This window comes from Sphaerodactylus townsendi, linkage group LG03 (assembly GCF_021028975.2).
Source record: "Sphaerodactylus townsendi isolate TG3544 linkage group LG03, MPM_Stown_v2.3, whole genome shotgun sequence".
Lineage (NCBI taxonomy): Eukaryota > Metazoa > Chordata > Lepidosauria > Squamata > Sphaerodactylidae > Sphaerodactylus > Sphaerodactylus townsendi.
This window is the reverse complement of record NC_059427.1, coordinates 127,910,584-127,931,957: the sequence shown is the minus strand read 5'-3', so window position 1 is coordinate 127,931,957 and position 21,374 is coordinate 127,910,584. Positions and strand designations below refer to the sequence as shown.

Sequence of the window (21,374 nt, the reverse complement as noted above, 5' to 3'; positions counted from 1 at the left end):
GGATTACCTGACAGAGGAATCATCCAGCAAGCTATTCCTTTTCCAAGGCTTTCACTGTCGGATTCAACAGGTTGTGGTGGGTTTTCCGGGCTGTGTGGCCGTGGTCTGGTAGATCTTGTTCCTAACGTTTCACCTGCATCTGTGGCTGGCATTTTCAGAGGTGTATCACAGAGAGAAGTCTGTTTCAAACTGTCTAGACTTTTTTCTGTGATACCAGACCACATACAAAATCTACCAGACCACGGCCACACAACCCGGAAAATCCACCACAACCAATATTCCTTTTCCCATCGCTAGGTAAGTGTAGAGTACACAAGAAGTCTGAGAAAAAAACAGAAATTGCTACTGCCTCTGGCCAGAATTCTTGCACTATTTGCAAGGGGGGAACTGGTCTGACTAGTGTTTCTCCTGTACTTACTTACTCTGTACTTACTCTACATACACACTTCAAAATGCAAGGCTGGGAGCAAATTGCTACTAGCCCCAAGAAAAACCGCTTCATCCTCCTTTGATGGAAAGTATACTTTCTCCGAAAAATCTCAAGGATGGACAGAACAGGAAGCATCTCCTGCCATTAACACAGCAGATGTTCTGGACAGCTCCCCCCAGTGGTTTATCCAAGACAGATAAATGCTGCACGCAAGATGAGGAGCAAAGAACCTCTCAAACAGAAACCAAGAGGTTGAATGCAAAGATGGTTTTTCGCCAATGAGAAGGAGGTGATTTCTGCACTTCTCCATTCATCCTTAAGGGCCCCTGGTTCACTACAAGCAGCCATTCAGGAATTCACAGGAAGGGACAAAGCAGCAGAAATTCCTTCTACTCCCTTCTTCTGGCAACAAGGAGTTGCATTAATTTTTTTTTAATGAATTGAGTGTTAGAGCTTACCCTGTAAAGACCAGACATAGCCATTTTGGGTCAAATCAGAGCAATCTCCCTTCTCCCCACTTCTTTCTCCTGTTAGCCCCATATCACACTGGGTTGGCATAGAAACTGTATCAGGGTAAGGCTTCAGAGGAGCAGTTATACAATTACCACTAAATAAAGACGGAACTCCTCCACAAGAGAATTGTGTAGGCCACAAGGGATGGCTGGTGGGGTGGAAAGGAGCTCACTGGAATGAAGTTTAAAGGCAACAACTCCCAGAAGCTGGAGCAGTGGGAATATACTAAGAGGGGCTGCTGTTTTCTGGACAACTTTTCTGCAATGTTCTCTTTAGAGATGTCACCACTTGCACGAAGGCTGCTGTATTTCAGCCTTAGGATATATTCCAAAGGACACCTAAAGAGGGGGGAGATTTTGTTTTCTTTGAAGTTTCCAGCCACTGAGGGATGCTGGGGAGCAAAACTCCTGAGGACAGAAAGTTCTAAATGTGAAAGCATACAGCACAAGATTACACAAGAAAAATTCTGAGCCTCCCTCCCAGAAAACCCACCAACTACAACAGAGAAAGCCAAAGCAGGCTAGCAATTGAGCATGCTGGATTTCCTGAAGAGCAACATAAACAACTACACTGCCTGGATATTATGTTTACTTCCTTATTAACAATGCCACAGAGTGGTACAGCAGCTGATTAACAGACAAGTCATTACCACCCTTTCTGCACATACTAGGTTTGCAAAGTGTCATTAGCTGTCATCTCTGCGGCTGATGCGCTCAATTATGTCTCTTTCTGAAAGACACTTTCCCTAGAGGCCAGCCTCTCTGCCCGGAAACCATCCTAGGTAGGCCATCTTGCCAAACACCAAGGTCCCACAGAACACGACACCACTTTGCCGCAGACCAAGACAGAGCCCAGAGGGTGATTGTGTTATAAACACTTTATTTTTACTGCCTGTACCGCACCTGCTTTTGCCTCTGGCCCTTGCAGTTCAGTCCAAGAGAGAGAAACATTCTGTTCACATGGGGCAAAGTGGAGTGTGGAGCTTTTGTGGAAGCAGGACAGCAACTCAAATTCCACCTGGTTTCAGCCAAAAAAGGCCTCCGCCAGGAAATCAGAGGAAGTCAGTAATTCTGGTGGCTCCAGGAGCTGCTTTCGAAGGGCACTTTTGCACATCAGAAGCGCTATCTCCCACAGAACCAGCAAACACTGATCTCCAGGAGAGATTTTCCTTGCTTGTACTTACTGGAAGTGAAGGAGAAAAAAACACTTTCCTCCGCTCCCTCGGGCAACAGGGTTCAGTGGTTAACTAGACCCAACGGAGGTTGCTAAGGGTTCCCATAAGGGAGCTGAATGTTAATATAATGCCTACGGGGAAAGCCTGATGTTCCTTCCCATTCACTATTCCATTTGTCTAAAAAAAAATCAATAAAACCAACCCAGAGCAAGAGGGCAAGCAAAGGGTGGGGGAGGGAAGGAACAAACATCCACAAGAATGAAACAGGCAAGGACATGACTGCCATCTGGTGGGCACAGTGAATATAGCAGTGGGAAGCTGGAACTAGTAATGGGTTAACCTGCTCTTTGAAAAACCACAACGTGACTTTCCTTGGTGAGCTCGCGGGTGTTAAGCGTGGCTGAATGTTGCAAAGACAAATTCTGCAATGTGAACGCTACACCATTATAAAGGCAGGGAGGCTATGCAAAGTGTAAACTTGTCCACTCAAGGGAGGTCTAAAGCACTTTGCAGCCACCTAGACATTAATGCTTCACAGCATTTGGGGAAGATGTAGCATTAAGGAGAACAGCCCGAGAGGCAATGGCTGGTAACAGAGGAGCCAGGATGCCTTCGAACAACAGATCAGAAGAGCGAAAAACCTCTGCCAAAACGTGATATTCCCAAATGCCCAACTATGTTACTTCTCTTCATTTGAGTGAACATGACAATACAATTCTGTGCCAGCCAGGATGGGCAGGAGGACTTCAAGAAGAAGAAACTGTTTGCAGCTACAAGCCGTGGGCTCCAGAAAGCAATAAGGTCAGATGGTGGGTGTCTCTAGTTTTCTTAACCTATACATTGCCACTTGCTCAGCTTCGGCCTCTTCAACTGAACATCCAGAGACACAAGCCACACAATCTCAACAGGTAACATGGATACAAGCAGCAGTGTATGCCAGCTGGCTCTTAAGGACGGAGAATTTGGGATACAGGTTACTAACCACAAGGGTAGCTCAGGCCACAGATGAAGGGAGCCTGAAGTCATAGTTTGGAGTCACGTTTTCACCAACCAAGCAGTGGAGCTAGCGACACCACTGGGATCCAGCCCTTTCTAATATTCAGGAGGGGAAAAAACAGCTTTTATATTAGTAAGAGGGGGGGGAATGATGTTTAGCCCCACATCAGTAGCACTGACTCATCATGTTCCATTTTGTAAGCAGAGGAACAGTTCCCAGCACCTCAGAAGGTTCACATACGTTTCCACCTAATGAAGAGATGCAGCAGGCCAGGGAGGACAACAGCCAGGCTGCCTTGCAGCTATCCAACTTCTGTGAGGGAAGTTCAGATATGAATTCTTAGCAAGTGCTTTAGATCACCTTAGTAGGAAATGGCCCTTCTGTATTTTACAGATGCAGCCTAGCAGCCTGGCTCTGCTTCCTGCTGCATAGGACCACAACTGTACATCTCCCAAGCACACTTCCAGTGTAGGAGGATCTTCTTGTATCTCCACTACTGGGTCAGCACAAGAAGAAACCACTATCAACAGAAATGATACTCCCATCTTAATGTCAAGCAAGCCAGTTTTAACAGGTGCAGAAAATCCATTCCTGCTAAGAGGATCCGCTCAAGAAAAAAAAAGTCAGAGAACTGTAAACGAGTCAAGAGAAAAGGCGAGAGAGCATCCCCAGCAGTTCTTCCTGTAGTGTAGCAGAAAACCTTGTAACTGTTCACAGCGCCCACCAGCTCAAAAGAGCACCAGGAGGGCGTAGGCAGTTAGCAAGAGGTTGCACTGGCATCCGAGGCAGGTCTGCAGCCGAACTCTGCTCTGCAGAAAGCATTTGGCTTCAGGGGTTTGAGCGTCACTGTTTAATCCAGTGTTTAAGTTACAAAAAAGGAGAAGAGATCACACTACAAAAAAAACCATCTTGATTTAGGAACAATACCCAGCTGCAGCTTCCATTCTGTGCAAGAAACCTGCCCTGGAATGGCTGTCTAGTGCCAGCGGGATACCACGGAGGCCTCTCTCACTCCCCAGGCATACTGGGATTCCAGGATTCCCTGCAGGGATCTCCCAAGAAGTGGAGTTAAGAAGCTGCCACCAGTTCCGGCTTTGGCTTGACTCTGATGGGCGATGTTTCTAAGAAGGGCATAAAAAGGAACAAGTTAACGTAATTTGACTCTCTCTGGAAGAGCAAGAAGAAGAGTTTTTGGATTTATATCCCCCCCCTTTATCTCCTGTACAGGGGATTACAATCTCCTTTCTCTTCCCCTCCCCCCCAAACAAATACCTTGTAAGGTAGATGGGGCTGAGAGAGCTCTGAAGAACTGTGACTAGCCCAAGGTCACCCAGCAGGCATGTGTTGGAGTGCACAAGCTAATCTGGTTCACCAGATAAGCCTCCACAGCTCAAGTGGCAGTGGGGGATTCAACCCAGTTCTCCAGATTAGAGTGCACCTGCTCTTAATCACTACACCATGAAACTCTGACCAATGACTTATTTTGTGCTTGGACATGTGTGTCTTGAACTCAGCTCTCCTAGCTCCAGGCAAAGGTCTATCATATTAATGGGTTCCCTTCACTGGAAAAATTTGGGCCTGGAATAGGGAAGGGAGATAGACAGGTCTTGTACTTACAATCATATGCTCTTACAACTGTGTAATTGTGTCAGGCTAGGAACAAAATATAAATGTGTTCCTGATGCTGCAGTGGTAATGCTCCAATAGCTCTGATGGCTAAAGGCTAACCTGCTAAAATGAGAAATAACTTTTCCAGTACAATGCCAATAAAAGCCCCCAAGGAGGCTCCTTGTCTCCAAGGAGAAGCTGAGCCTGGGCAATGGGAACCCTGCAGCTTTCCTGCAAAGCTGGTGACTACCAGCCATGCTCCCTGCCTTCTCAAGCTTCAATCCCACCCATTTAAAGGGAGGGAAAGTCCACCTCAAGAGATTCTGTTGTGAGTAGTGACAGACGAAACGGCAATAGCACAAAAGGGCCATTATTCCCCTGTGTGAACTGAAGCTCCCTGTGGACTTTGGTAAATCATTTCGTTGTTGTGGAAAGTACTGAGATATGCAGGTATCTATGTCTACCCTCCAAAGCAAAAGTATGACTCATACTGACAGCTTCCAAGTCATTTCAACAGATAAGATACAACTGCTATTATTTATGTGTATGACTCTGTGATAAGTCACTAAGTATGACTTATGTTTTAACAAGAGCAGATGATTGTAAAAACCAAAGCATGTATCCTTTTCGTTGTTTCTTTTGGGGAGAGGCCAGGCACAAAATCTTCAGGTTTTTAGGCCTTGGTATCACGGAAAATCTGAAAATATTTTCACTGAAGACCTCAGAAACCAGAACAGATTCATATCGGGCTCCTAAGGGTCACAGTTTACATTCTCTGACATAGCAAATTCTGGTCCCTTGCCCAGCTGTTTCTCTACATCTACTTCAGCCCATTCTGTAGAATGTCCCTAAAGCCCCATCAACTCGCGGAACAGCAGTATTTAATTAACCAATTACAGACCTTCAAGGCAATGCATAATTTTGGGGGGTGGGGTGGGCAGGGGATTTCTAAACAAACTCAGCACCATAACAATATACCCAGTGGTTGTTCGCGATGCTGCATTACATGCTTGCTGAAGAAGCAAGCATGTGCATATGATAGAAACTGAAAATATGGAGCCACACACCCACACCCTTCACAAGGATCACTCACAGCAACCATCCTACCACCAGGAGCCAGTGTGGTGTAGTGGTTAAGAACAGGTGGATTCTAATCTGGAGAACCGAGTTTGATTCCCCACTCCTCCACCTGAGTGGCAGAGGCTTATCTGGTGAACCAGATGTGTTTCCACACTCCTACATTCCTGCTGGGTGACCCTGGGCTAGTCACAGTTCTTCGGAACTCTCTCAGCCCCACCTACCTCATAAGGTGTCTGTTGTGGGGAGAGGAAAGGAAAGGAGCTTGTAAGCTACCTTGAGTGTCCTTACAGGAGAGAAAGGTGGGATATAAATCCAAACTACTACTATGTCTTCAAATGAGACCTGTTGTAGTCAAAGATACTGGCTAAAGGACTGAGCTACATATCCGGAAGCCCCTGGACTGAATCTGGTTTCTGCCATGAAATTGATGGCATTTACACTGTGAAGATGAGAGTGACCTCTTGTGCAGAGCTGCTTCCCCGGATTTTAACAACATGAGATACCCTTCGACTATTGCAAAGTGCTTTGTAATTATTATTCATTAATTATTCATTAATTATTATTCATTAATATATTATTATTCATTAATATATATTATTCATTAATATATTTATTAAATATTATTATTAAAGAAGCTGCAGTAGGACACAACAATTGGCGCGAGGCCATTATAAGGGTGCTTTTCACTTGTTGTTTGCGCACCACCTGCCAAGCCTCCACTGGTGACATGTTTGATGCAAAGCAGCCCAAGAAGATTTTACCCAACTTTGCACAGTAGGAATACCACCAAGGCCAATTACCCATGGCCAGCTCTACCCCACCCTTGCCCTGCTCTGGTGCAAAAGATGTGCCAGAAGTGCTCTCGCTTTCCATGGGGAAAGTGAGAAGCACAGGTAGGGCAAGAGGAAGCACGTTGGAACAAGAAATCTCACCTCAACGTGCTTCCTCTCTGGGGCTGTAGGGAGGATGTGTATCGAGACAAGATGTTTGTCCCGACGTGCTTCCGCTCCTGGTACATGCCAGGGAAGAAGCACATCGGGAAAAGATTTCTTGCCCTGACATGTTCCAGCTGCCAGTGTGTGGCAGCTGCCCCGTGGGCAATTGGCCCAAGAGATAGACACAAAGGGGGAAAAAACAAAACAAAACTTCTACCTGGAATCTTTTCTGGGAGGGGCTCTGAAGGAACTTCTGGAAGATCAATCTGCTCCTGCAAGAAAAAGCCATGGCACACCATGGAATTAATATTCTGCAACAAACAGCTTTAATCAGTAACTTCTTGATTCATAGCTGAGATAGGGCTGAGTTCAGGAGTTTTGTTTCTAGTTTACACAAAGTCCTTAAAGCATTTAGCCTCTTTGTCAGGCTGTCTGCTTAAGTATGAGGAAAGAGATATTTGCCTGGAAAGACAGATGTGACAGTTTGTAATACTTTCATTTGCGGATTTTGACAAGCACAGATGCTTCCTGGCAGAGATCACAGCATAGGTCTGGTTAACACCTGCACGTTAGAGCCCTCCTGCCTGATAAGTGGCCTGAAGCCAACTCCATCTACCTAATGTACCCACGCAAATGCAACCAGCAGAGACCAAGGAGGCTTCAGGCATGGAACCTTCTACCACTGTAGCATCCAAGTCAGCAATGATGTAAGCAAATTTATCTTCAAAATACTTTGCAAATAAGTTACAAGTCTACTGGTTTAAAGGAAGACTGAGATTTCTCACACTAAACAGCTCTGCTGGAATTGCATTTGGCTGGCAAAGTAGTACTTCTGTGTCATCAGCACAACTATACAATCAGCACCCAAATGGGCTCAGCACCACTTAGTTGGACTCATTCCCAATTTTCTATCACTTGAGACACAGTCCCTTCCCATCCAGTTTCCGGCAACACCTCAGAAGACCAAGGAAGACATTTTGAAGGCTAGGCCAGCCCCCCACCCCAGAGATCAAAATATTATGATTGTAATTCTGCCTGAACTGACTGAGGAGAAAGCCACTGATGACAGTGATTATGAGTTCTGAATAAATAGACAGCATAAATAAGAAGAAGAGTTGGATTTATATCCCCCCTTTCTCTCCTATAGGAGACTCCAAGGGGCTTACAAACTCCTTACCCTTCCCCCTCACAACAAACACCCTGTGAGGTAGGTGGGGCTGAGAGAGTTCAAAAGAACTGCAACTAGCCCAAGGTCACCCAGCTGGCATGTGTTGGCGTGTATAGACTAATCTGAATTCCCCAGATAAGCCTCCATAGCTCAGAGCGGGGAATCAAAGCCGGTTCCTCCAGATTAGAATGCACCTGCTCTTAACCACTATGCCACTGCTGCTCCTTGCACTGTAAGCCTGTGCAACAACCAAGTTTCTCATGCCACACTTCACAAGGTCTTGTTTCAATTAGTGCACAGCGTCGTTCTCCCTAAGGTTACAGCTATGTGAGTCAAAGGAATGAGCAGGTTTGTCATTTAAATGTCACCTGGCCATTTATATGTCACCTGCCAGAGGTAACTAGAAATTGCTCCAAGGTAGTGACCCAGAGTCCATAAGCTACAACACATTCCCCAGCAGGAGTCTAGCCCTTAAAAATGGCAACAGACATGACTGGTTCAAGGCTTACTGGATTGCATTATTTTTTTTAGCCAGAACCGTCATGGTTTGTTTTGCAAACATCTCTGATTGGGACCCTTTTTCGTGCCAATCAGAACCATGTAAATTAAGATGGCATCTCCTTTAATATACTGACTGTGTCTTACAAACATGGCCTGTCATACGAAGTAATTTTTGTTTTAATTTCCCTAGTCAGTGAGGCAGACTGCTAAGCAAAGGTGAATATAAATAGCTGTGTGCATTTGCTGCAGAAGTTGCATTGCCTTCAGAGAAAACAGCCTGAAATTTCTTTGGTATAAGCAGTATATAATGATATATTGCCAAGCAGACTGTGTTAATTAACAGTGGCCTAGATAAAAATGGAAACTAGGTGCAATTATTTCATAATGATGAAGTAGGTGAACATGTTATTTTAGCAAAGGACAGATTCTACCCTGGAAGAATTCGTTTCAGCCGAATGCTAAGAAAGCAAAATGTAATAGGGAGAAAAACACTGTTAGGAATATTCAACCTCTGGACTGGGCTGTCATCTCCTTTGGTTCTGAAAGCAAACAAGCAGCACAAATGGAGATGTCTCTACCAGAAATGCATCAGCTGACATCAGTATGGGATGAGGGAAAAAATCCTCTCATGCCATGAAAGCATTACCACACTAAAATTCAGACCCAGAATCAGTTAGCAGGATGAACACTCACCTGAGTGATGGCATCTAATTCTGCTAAAATGGCATCTTCATCCTCTTCAGTGAAACTGCCAGCCAGCATCTCATCTATTTGCTGTGAAGGAAAAAGGCAAATGGATTAGGGACCATCGTAAACGACTGCAACACACAACCACAGCAACCAGAGAATCTGTCAATGAAACAAGGAACTCCGAAAGGAAGCAGCTTTTCATGTCCTGGCTCAGGATCTCTGGAAAGTCCTCTTGGCACTCTTCCGGTACTGCTCAAGGAGGTTGATGGGGGATTTATTTTGTATGTGATGTTTATGAGGTTAATTAGCACATTTTATACTTACTGTGGGTTACCAGTCACATGGTAACTATTTAAATTTAGAACTTTTTTATTATGATGTGGCTACAAAATGCCTTGTGTGCTTGTGGAGGCAATACACACCCTCTGGTACTCTACAGCTTCTTGGGTTTCATCCATGATCCTTTCCACTTCTTCTATTGACATAACCTACAGAAAGAGAAGTTCAAACAACACGTAAAGAAAGATGCCCAGAAGAGACATACAAACAGCCACTGTTCAGATTTCACACAGCCCAGGATCCCCAGCTGATACCCACCTGATGCATCTTATTTAAGCACTCATTGCCAATTTTGAGGCCCTCAATCACTTTCATCTCGATTTGGGTGAACTCAATATCCTGGACCTGAGGGTAACAAAAATTAACAGAGGGGTCAGGTCTTCTCACAGGCTGTAAGGAAAGCAGTCACTGCAGCTTGGATATAGTAGGCATTATTTCCCTATAACACAGGAAGTAACCAAGGGGCACAGAACTGGTTTTGTGCAGTGGATGTGCTGTGCTTATGCTAACCAGTGACATGCTTCTGGCCTCTGACAACACTGCTGTGCCTGCACTAAGTGAGTCAGACCCTACCCATGTGATTATTACTGGGCTGCTATTTGTTAGAAGGGAAGCTTAGAAGCATACCATGCAACCTTCCAGACCACAGCCAAACTCAGTAGTCCAGTGATACTGGATAAGGCTGCAACAGTTGAAATGAAAAGTAGGAACCCAGACGTACAAATATGTCTGTTACACATATTCTGTATATAGCTGCTTATCTGTCTAACCAGTATTCCAAGTTCTGCTCTCAAGCCTGAACAAGCCACTCTTTTCAGGATGAGACTTTATTATAGTCACAATGCAGACACTACTAGGCCCTTTTCACATGGAGGCGGAAGGGCTTGGGTTGGCGTTTCTGACGCCGAACCGACGATGCTGGGACCGTCCGCACGGACGGTCCCAGAAAGAACCGGGGAGACGGCGCCGCTGGGCGCTATCGCCCGGTCGACTTACCTGCTCTCCAAAGTGGCGAGGGCCTGGGGATTTTGCCTCCTGCCCTGCAGCGCCTGCTTCCGTGACGGAGCAGTGTCCCCAGGCCCGCAACGCCGGAGGAGCTGAAAAGAGCAGGTAAGGGGAAGTGGGGGGGGGGGGGGCGGCGGGGAGCTGCTGCGTTCTGCGGCGAGCGGCTTCAGGCGTGCGCGCCAAAAGTCGCGCTTCCAAAGCGCGCTCACAAACGCCGGCTTAGTGCACCAAGCCGAAGCGCAAAGGCGGTCGCGGCTGCTTGAAGCAGCGCTGCATCCCTGAAATGGCGACCTGAGGGGCGTTTTTGCGCTCCATGCCGGAGCAACGCCCTAGAGGACTATTATGCAATGGGAGCCTGGAACTTAGGTAGGCTGCAGCAGATGCTAGCAAAATAAGCACATTGGGATGTTTCAAGAAACTTCAAAAGTCCAACATCACTGTATCCTGCCAAGCAGAGCGCAGGGCAAAAGTTCTATTTGGGGCCTGCTATTTTATTTTTTGTTTTAAGAGAAAATGTTTTAACTAGTATTGTAAGCCGCACTGAACAACGAGGAAAATAGAGATATAAATATTTTAATCTGTATATCGTGCCATGTGACCCTCCCCATCTGCAGATTCCTAAATCTGTGGATTGGGACCACACTGTTGCTAAATTTTCCTGCAAACTTGGGGCACTCCCCCGTGCAAGACTCACAGACCTCCCACTTTTAAATATTTGTAAACTATTCATGTTACACTTGGCTACACAATTCCCTATTCTTAAAGAGAGCTTAAAACTATACTTCAGCTAGAAAGCTAAGGAAGAAAAAATAGTTATCCCTTCCTAGTCGAGACTTTCCCCATTGTGGTTTTGATATATTGCAGGGCAGCATAAGAAGTTAAATGGCAATTTTGGGGAAGTTTTGCGGAAGCCACAGACAATACACAAATGCCAGCAGATGACACAGAAAACATTTAGAAACTCAGAAATGCATAAAATATATGCATAGTATTGTATAACATCAACATATTTTATCTTTCAATATCATAATATCAGTTTCTTTCTCACAGCTAAAATAAAAGAAAAAAAATCAGAAATTCTCTGGTATGAAGGGAGGGCCAAAACATTTTATGTGGATTTCCACATTATTAGAGTATTGCTAACCCAACTTAATCTTGACAAGGATAACTATGTTTGTAACCAAGATACTGATCGTACCCTTCAGTACAAAGTCTCATGTGCACTAGGGACAAGAATAGCAGAATCCAAGGTGAGCTGCAGAAGAACTGTCTTTTTTGACAGGCAACCTTGGACAGATCTGAGAAGACGGGCACAAGAGGAAGCACATGTCTCCCTCCATGCAGCCTCTGCAGCCCGGTCCACCAATGACAGATAGTCATGGCACTGGCACAGCAGGCAATAATTGGCTCAAGCTGTCCTCCCATGTTGGCCACTACCAGCTTGCTATTCAGAGTAGCTGCTTGGTGGTCTAAGGCATTAAATTCAGCCACCCCCCAGGTTCAGAAGTCACGAAAGGGAGGAGGCTAGTCATGCACTGTCGAACACTCACATACCATGCGCTCCAAGTTGCTAATTTGGTTGTCTGTTTTATCCAGCAGCTGTTCCTGATACCGCTTTTTCTTCAGTAGCAATTTGGCTTTTCTAGATGCAGAAAAGAGTACAGATGGTAACAAAAATGACTTTTAAAAGTGTGATACCAAAGCCTCATGCTTTACTGGACTATAACAAAATTAAATCAAGTCTAATGTTCTGAAGAGATATAGGTCATCCAATAAGAAACGTCTTAAATATATTAGAGCATGGAAAGAAAAACAAATATGCTATGATAAAACTAGATGTATATAAAGCATTTGATACAGTAAGTCATGAATTTCTTTTCCAAACATTAAATAATTTTGGATTTGGAGAAAGATTCATAGACATATTAAAAGAAGTATATAGAAACGCTAAGGCCAAGATAAGAGTAAACGAAGGATTATCAGGAATAGTTAATATAAGAAGAGGCGTAAAACAGGGTTGCCCGTTGTCTCCGTCTCTATTTGTAATGGCAATGGAGTTCTTGGCAGATAGAATACGAAATAACAGAAGAATAAAAGGATATAAAATAAATAAGGAAGAAATTAAAATAAACATGTTTGCAGATGACGTATTATTGATAACAACTAATCCTGAGGATACAATGAAAGAGTTAAAAATAATTTTAGAGGATTTTAAGAAATATTCAGGGTTAACAGTGAATATGGACAAGACAGAAATATTAGGGGTGAATATAGAAAAGAAACAATTTAATAAAGAAATATTGAAGAAGAAAATTAAATATTTAGGAATTATAATTTCTAACAGAGAAGATAAGATGTATAAGTATAATTATGAAAATAGATGGAAAAGAATTCAAAATCAGATAAAAAGTTGGGAAGCAAAAACCTTATCTATAACAGGGAAGTTAAAAACAGTAAAGATGTGTATATTGCCTAAAATCTCTTACCTATTTAGAACATTACCAATGGAAATTGCTAAAAAACAATTTGAAGAATGGGACAGGAAAATAAAAGCATGGGTATTTAATTTTAAAAAAGCGAGAGTGATGAATAAAATAGTATATATGCCAAATGATCTCCTAGGCTGGGGAATACCGAAAACCCAGGAATATTATGAGGCATTCCAGATAAAGAGCTTATTAGATATTAATGAAGATAATACCTCAAAATGGTTGAAATTTGAAAATGAAGTAAATAATGGAATAGGTAATCATGGTATTTATATAAATGATTATAAAAATGTAAAACATAGAGTAATAGGCCCAAGAAAAGTGAATATGGATATTTGGGAAAAATGGAGAAGTAAATGGATGCCTGGCATTCTGGATTGAGCCCCAGTGGCAAGCGTGACTGGAATAGAAGGTGAAAAAATTATAAGAAAACTGAAAGAAGAAGGGATATATTAAGTATCTGACTTAGTTTATGAAGGAGAAATTATACCATTACAAAATCTAATAGAATTTGGGGGTGGGGGGGGGGGGGGAGAATTGGCTGGCAATAAGAGGGTTATGGGAAAAATTAAGGAAATATAGAATAAAAGGTGAATGTATAATGAATCAATGGCTAAGACTTCATGAAACGATGAAAGGGAAGATTATAGGAGTAGTTTACAAGTACATGGTAGAGGATAAAGTATTCATGATAAGAATGTTGAAACAAAAAATGGGGAGAAAAGAATGAATTTTTTAGAAGAAGAAAAAAATAGAAAAAGAATAATGGACAGTATGAAGAAGATAAAGATTGAAAAATAATGTGGAACTAGGAAAGAAAGGTTATGCCAAATGGTATAGGAACCCCAAATACGAAAGCTAGCCTATATGATCAAAGGACTAAGCCCAAAGTGTTGGCATTGTGGAGAGAAAAAAGGAGCATATTACATACATATGTGGATAGAATGTAAAGTAGTGAGAAAAAAGCTCTTTTGGGAGAATATTTTTAAAATATGTATGCAGAACTATTGTTAAGAAGTAAAAGTGAAGTGATAAATAAAAAGAATTATTAATTGTGGGGATAATAGACGATATCAGAGTGAATAGAACCTTGGAACCAATGTATATGAAATAATGATTAAGAGCAGCACATGCAGTGTTGGTACGCTATTGGGCTGGAAAGATAATAAAAAAATGGACAGTTTCAAAATGGTTTGGAATATATATGGGGAACAAATACAGCTAGAGATATTTGAGACTGACAAAAAATAATTCTTATGGAAAGAAAAAATAGAAGATACTCATGAGAAGATATGGACAGTGTTTGAAAAATGGATTGAAGATGCCGGATGCTTAACGAAGAGCCATGGAACCAAGAAGAATAAACCTCCCTATTGCTTGCATGAAATAATTAATAGAAAGAAGGGGAGGGGGGAGAAAAATGGAAAAAATGTATAGATGGAAAGAGAAAAAATATTAAATGTAACAAATGTATTAATACTCTATACAATAAAAAATTATTTTAAAAAGTCTAATGTCTCTGTCTTAATGTGTCCAACAGGTTGCTCAGTTTTTGCACTCTAACTCATCCAAGGGCGTTTCCAATACGCGATCGCCTCCCCTGTCAGCTTCCATCACGGCAAGAATTCGGATGCGGGCGGCCTCAGCAGAAGGCAAACGGCAGGCAACGGGCAGGTGGTCTCCATACAGTAGCGCCTCTTCCCAGCCCGTCCACTCACCTTGTCCCGTCATTAAGCCTGCTGGAGCCGTCGAAGCCCCTCGCCTTCACGCTGCATTCCTCCAACCTCCAGGGGTTCCGGAGGACAGCTGGGCGCTCGTCAATGGCCGGCAGCATTTGGCATAATGACGGGACAAGGTAGACAAGGTGAGCGACGCAGGCTGGGACAGCTGCTGTTCAATGGAGGTGCGGTGTACAGACTGGGCTTGCCGGAAAGGCGCTTTCCCCTAACAACAACCCTTTAAAGGGTTAGTTGTTTAGAAGCGGCCTGTAGCCTTGCGCCCACAGAGAGCGCGAATCAGGTCGGCAACAAGCGATTTGCTAAGGCAAAAGCTACCGCTTCGTATGAAGAGGCGGCCTGGGGGCGGCGTTTTTACCGCCCCCAGGCCGTCGTTTTTGGCCCATGCGGAAAGGGCCTAAGCTTCTGTTACATCAGCTATGTCCCCTTCTGTTCATGGCTAAAAAGTTTAATCTTCCTAAACCTTTTTCAGAAGATCCTTTTTGACCATTTTCATTTTTCTTTCTTTTCCACTATTTACCTTTTGCAGCTTATAGTCAAGATGGTGAAAACCTAAACAGCTCAAACCATAGCCTTTAATATCATGGCATGACGATATGTGCTGTTTAATTTTCTCTCTTTATATAGTTTATATTCTAGTAATTTACTTCTATGGTAAACTATAGTACATTATATTATCCTTTCAATATGCCTTAATTTTGTTTTTCTCAACATTTGCTTAAAAGAAAGTTTCCTTATAAAATATTTCTCTCTTAAATCTTTCACTTTCCTTTTTTACTTAATTTTTCTCCTGAACCATCATCTGTACATGTACAAATAGTACTCCGTTTCTCTTGAAACTCTGATATTGGTCTATTACATATATAACATGTTAGCTTTGCCACGACAGCACACTCAGTTAATTTACTCTTCCATTTATTCATTTTTCAGCATACATTATTCTTGCTACCATCACCTTCTATTTGAATAACTTATTACATACTTCTGGCATATTACTTGGCAGTGTATTTAATAACATGTGACATATTTCTGAGGTCCAAAGTACACTTAATTTTTAGAATCCTTTGCATTTCAACATGACTCTTCATCCAGTATTTCCTTACTTTCTAACATGACCACTATATAAGACAGACGGGTGCATACATGTCCTAATACTTCCAGCAATTCCCACTGTAGTTCCAGTTAGTTTTCACTATTGGAGTGAGATACACCTTCTGTAGAATATTTACCAGTTTTCTTAATGCTTGACACTCTGTAAGCTAAACTTCTTTCATTCATAAGTACTCCCATATGTACGCTGCCTTCAAAATTTCGCAATCCATTTTATCATGAAGTCTTTTACCTGCTCTGTTTCAGTGTCATATTGCAATAGGATTTTATAACTTTCTTAACAAATACGTATCCTATATTCGTAGTTATTAACTGTTCAAAATCCATCTTCCTTAGTTGGCCTCCCTCTGCAGCTATATGTTCCCTTGGAATGCAATCCACTGGAGGGGGTGAGGGGACAGTCATGCAAGACGCAGGAGGATGCACTGATGTATGTGCCCTGTACACCAGCACAAGGGGCAAATATGCCAGAGGAAGGGGCAAGGCACCAGGCAGCTCCTGAACACAAAAGCTGCCACTGCACTAGCACTCCTCTGATGTAGAAGCCTGCGCTGGTGTTGCTGAGGGCACATTTCTGGGGATGGAGCCGACTTTAGTCAACTTCCTATGGCTATAAGAACCTCCACTGGCTGGCATAGAGTTATGCCAGCTAAAGATGTGGCACAGCCCATTTGGCCGCATAGGGGTTTTCAAATCAGCTGGGGGTTTTGGCCCATTTTCCTGCTTCCTGCAATGCCTGAAACCCCTTTGGAAGTGGCACAGCTGTGACATGTGACATCCCTGGGTGCCATAAAACTACTTCCCCTATCCCATGGATTGCATTGTTAGTCTTGTCATTTGAGCCACTGAATATTCTCTCCTTTTTTATTTTTTACTAAGTTCTTATTTTATTTTGATTACATTCTGCCAAGCTATAAATTCAGTTATTCTCATTATGCTCCTTTCACAATAAGTATTAACTGGCAATATCAGTGACGAGATTGCGGGACTTAGTTTACTTCTCAACTTGTACCGTATTCTTAACAGAACATCTCTCAAAACATTTTTCCTGTCTTGGATTTATCCTTTTCCTGTCTTGAATTATCCTTAATGATTTCTTGATCTACAGATAATTTTGTATGCCTCTGTTGACATCAATCGTTTCCAATTTTACCATCTTTCAATAGTAAATGACCCAATCTGCTAGCCAGACGAACATAGTTACTCAATGGTACAATTTTATATTTGATGCGGTTAAAACCCCTCATTTTTCATTCTGTAGATATGTGCTGTTTAATTTTCAACTCCACATAATAACATATAATCACAGGGACCTGATGCTAGAAATCTCCATGACTGCAGCAGCTGCTGCCAGGCACTCCCAATAGATCTACAGCTCAAACCTGAATCAACTGTCAGCAAAGCTCAGAATCCTAAAATGGTCTTCCGAGTCTTAGCGCTCACAGGGACCATAAAGATCATATAGTCCACGATCCCCTTCCAATGAATAGTAGTAAAAAAAATACAATAGTAAAAAAAATACAAAGTCAATTTTGATTGTAGAGTTAAGCATGTTTTAATCAAGTATCCCTTGCATTTCACACACACAAACACACAGAAGGAAATATAGCACTGCTATATTTGGGGCTTCCTTCAGCTTTGTAAAACGGTCCAATGTGGAGCACTTGCATCTGTCTACAAGGCGGTCTAAAAAATATGTGCAGTGGAAGATGTAATAAACAGATCTGAGCTCAAGCACAACCAGTCCATTAGAACTAACACAGTAATTAACTAAAAAAATGAAAGTTCGACCATGCAGTTTTAAACTGTCCTCAATTTTTTGTGAATAATGAAATGCTCTTGTGCTGTTAGGACACATAGATTGAGCCAGTGTTAGAACTTTAACTGAAGCAACAACAAAGTTCAGGCTAAAAAGAGCCATTTCAAACATTTGCCCATCCCCCTTGACAAATCTGCATGGACAAAATGGATGAGACAGGTTGACCAAGGGGAAAAAAACTTTGAAAAGACTGTAACTTCCCACTGGCAGTTTCTTCAATTGCTGAAGCACTTTTTGAAAGACATTATAGTCATGTGAATCACTTCCAAGCAGATATGGATGTGTCAGAGGATTTTACATTCTCTACTCACAAACTTGCCAGAGGCAGTTGAGGTGAGAAGACTTGACTGTCCGAATTAGCTTATAAGCACACCTCTGAGTGGAAAGGATGCAACCCACTGATCCTCACTTACTCTTTCTTGCCATCTCTCAGTAGTTGCAGAGCAACTGTTCTCTCTCGCTCCAGCTGCAGAGATATCCTTTTCTGATATTGCTTTAATTTGTCCCGCTGCTGTTTCAATTGCTAAGGACAAAGGAAATTGGCAATTAGAAGATACACTGCCAAGGTTATGACTTCTGGAAAGCAACACCAACACCCCCCCCTCCCCCCCTTTAAGCAGACTGAGCTACAGCACCATTTATCCTGTTCTCCCATGTCTTCTGTTAGTGTCTTCAGTAGCTCACTGCACAAGCAGTAATAAAAGCTGAATGTGACAATGTGCAAACTTAAGCACAACCCAACTGCTGTTGTGTTTCTGGTACCCTGCTCACATGTATCAGCAAACACATTACAACCTGCATGTATGTGCACACACACCTGTTCATAACAGCTAACATACACTCACTTTACAAATGAAATTGTGATCCAGAACCTGAATAAATGTGGGGTTTCAATCACTGGTAATATGAAAATGACTCAATGCTTGAACAAAGAAAAAAATCAAGTGTATGCCGTACATGGATTGTATGTGCATTTACTGTAACTCATGAACAAAGATAAGATAAGAAACAGAGACCATTAGGTTTAGGTTTAAAATAAAAAGGTATTTTTTATCTAATGGACAAGTCTAGTATAGCCAATCAAACACATCTTTCAGGTGGCAGGACAATAAAACCACAAGTGTTCAGTTGGCACCTTGTTAAAAAATATACTTACTCAACAGAGAACATCAGACAAGATTCAAGATGTTCGGACTTGAAAAAATGCCTATTTACATTGCAACCCTATGGAGAATTACTCCAGCTTCAGTCAACGGAAATCAACAGGATGAGACATTCAGCAGGAGTTAGTGAAGCAAGTTCTGATAGGGATTGATCACGGACACCTCCGTCTAACGAAAGAAATTACAATCTTAAGATGCAACAGTTTTAATTAAGAATTATATTATGCTCAGAACCCTACTTTCAATTGTGCCCAGAGACACTTTATAAATACACTGCACAAACAATTGAACTGAACTGGCATTGCTTCTGATACTTGCAAGTTATTTGGAACATCCTAAGCATTAGAATAGATATCTCAGATGTTTGCCACAGTAATTTTTACATTGCTCTCTGCTATTAGTTTGGCAACTCTGAAATAAAAATCAGCCTTTATTTTGGTAGCTTCTGCAAGAGAAAGGTGGTAAAACAGATTCTGTATTTTACTCTACAATCATTTTTACTCCCATCTTCAAGATGAGACAGCAATACTTAATCTAGCAACTAGAGTCGAAAGATCTGCCAAACCCCACCCATCGTATTGGAATCTTTGGATGGCCAACGACGGCAAAGGATCTAGGGTTATTACACATTCACATGGTAGGGCAAACAATAATTCTAGACGTATGGGAAATGGAAACAACGGAGAAGGGAAGTAACTGCCATTAGTTGTTGACAGATCAAAAAGGCTCAAAAGCATAAAAATGAACAGTTAAAAAAATAAAAGGTTCTTAACATAAAATGGAACCTGAAGAAAGAAAGGGTTTTCCAGCTCAGTGTCGCGGTGTTCTGGTAGAATTTACTGGTGAAGCCAGAGCCTGTGGCCAGCATCTTCAGAGGTGTATCACCTACGGGGAATGTGAGATATGCATCTCTGTGATACACCTCCGAAGATGCCGGCCACAGATGCAGGTGAAACATTAGGAACAAGATCTACCAGACCATGGCCACACAGCCCGGAAAACCCACAACCACCAGTTGAATCTGGCCGTGAAAGCCTTCAGCAATACACTGAACCTTTAGTTGTCCAAGAGCCACTTGGGTAATGAGTTCTGGTGCACACCCAAACTAAGCAATCACTGCTGGGACTTTACAACTGCAAACCTCAAAGCTGCATGGCAGAGACTTTGAACCAAGTATGGACACTCAGGTAGACAGAAGGACCACCCCAGCTATCTATGGCATTTTAATGAGCAAGACATTTTAATGAGCAAAGCAATACTCAGGGCTCTCTAAGGCATTTTAAGGAGAAAGGCAGTTTGTAATTCTTTCAGGAGGATAGCCCTGTCAGTGCAGAAGAAGAGCAAGATTTGAGTCCAGTAGCGCCAACAAAATGTTTTGAGGTATAAGCATTCTTTGAGTCTGTTCCACCTGTGTATAACAACCAAGCAGAAGAATGGAAGAGATGTCGTTTGGTGGCTGGCCTGTAGTCGATAAATCCCAGTTCTTCAGAAGATTAGCCACATTCCAGGGCTAAATAGCTTGTGGAAGCACATTTCATTCAGTCTGCAGTGGCTACAGTTCAGACAGTGTTTTGCTCAGATTTCAACTGTTTTATGTAGATTTGATCTTTGAAATGTTGATTTAGGGCAGGATGAAAAAAGTCTCCTTAGAAACGGACATTTGAGTTGTAAGCTTTGTCACAAGCATGATAATATGCAGATTTATTTTTTTCCCCCAAAGTATTAACAATATGCTCAGCTGTCAAAAGTGACAACTCCCCTAGTGTACCCAGGATAAGATAAACTGGAACTCCAAACTAGTAAGCAGCAAAGCATGAAGTTTTTCCCGGCCTTCATTTCCCTCGTCAAAGGAGTCTTGTGGCGGCTACCTTACCCAAAAGCAAACTACTCAGATGAGAGTTAAAGAAGAGTCCTCCAGCATCAGATCAAAGATTCGTCCAGTTCAGCGTTCTCTTTCCTAAAGTGGCCACCCTGATGTGCCCAGGAAGCACGGAGAGGCCAAAGCCTCTCTTTGTTTTTGCCCTCCACAGAGATAAACTACCTCTGAACATGGAGGTTCTATTCAACTACCTTGGAAGCCATCCGCCGTAAAATCCTCCCAGGCCCAATCCACCCATCTCTCTATGACCTGCACGACACCGGCTACCAACAGCCGCTGCCCTCACCAACACGGCCTTGTCTTGCTCGGTCACCCGGCTCCGCCGCTTGCGCCCGAACAGATTCCCCATCGCCACGGCCCCGCCCGCGAGGCCCTGGCCTACATTAGCCCCGCCCAGTACGGCAGCCGCCAGGGCTCCATTCCAACCAGAAAGCAAACGCATAACAGAAGCGGGTTTTTCGGGCAACAAGTATCCGCGCAGCCAAAATGGGCGGAGCCGGGATTTAGAAAGGAGGTGGCCTTAATCGCTGAACAGGCAGGAAAAACGACCAATAGGAGAGAGACTGGTTCAGCGTCGAGCTTTTCGGTTAACTGCCGGTGCTGCGCTCGTTTTCCCTCAGCTCTTTTTGTGTGTTTGGGTGCCTTTGCCTTGGGGCTCTTGTGAACGGCGAGACAGGTTGCAAGCTATCTCGTCCTTCTGAAGAGGCCGTAGATATTTTTAAAAAATAAAATAAAACG

General features: G+C 42.8%; 1 protein-coding gene across 2 annotated transcripts; it reads right to left on the bottom strand.

Annotated features, from left to right (window-relative positions):
- Positions 1 to 1,805: 1,805 nt before the first annotated feature.
- On the bottom strand, positions 1,806 to 21,055 carry CHMP6 (charged multivesicular body protein 6). Of its 2 annotated transcripts, none has more exons than XM_048489803.1 (8): positions 20,923 to 21,055; positions 18,008 to 18,117; positions 11,995 to 12,082; positions 9,694 to 9,780; positions 9,519 to 9,584; positions 9,100 to 9,180; positions 6,955 to 7,009; positions 1,806 to 4,235 (listed from the first exon to the last, which is right to left on the bottom strand). In XM_048489803.1, exons 1-8 carry the CDS (start codon positions 20,983 to 20,985, stop codon positions 4,183 to 4,185), a joined length of 603 nt encoding a protein of 200 aa, XP_048345760.1. In that variant the 5' UTR covers positions 20,986 to 21,055; the 3' UTR covers positions 1,806 to 4,182. The 2 variants fall into 2 exon arrangements, with proteins under 2 accessions (XP_048345760.1, XP_048345761.1); XM_048489804.1 differs by having other exon boundaries at positions 20,828 to 20,964.
- Between the last annotated feature and the right edge of the window lie 319 nt (positions 21,056 to 21,374).

Coding starts and splice junctions, on each gene's coding strand:
- CHMP6 (XM_048489803.1), bottom strand. CDS start 20,985: ATGGGGAATCTGTTCGGGCGCAAGCGGCGGAGCCGGGTGACCGAGCAA. Junction 18,118..20,922: donor AGCAAGACAAGGCCGTGTTG/GTGAGGGCAGCG, acceptor CTTTGTCCTTAG/CAATTGAAACAGCAGCGGGA. Junction 9,585..9,693: donor GCTTAAATAAGATGCATCAG/GTGGGTATCAGC, acceptor CTCTTTCTGTAG/GTTATGTCAATAGAAGAAGT.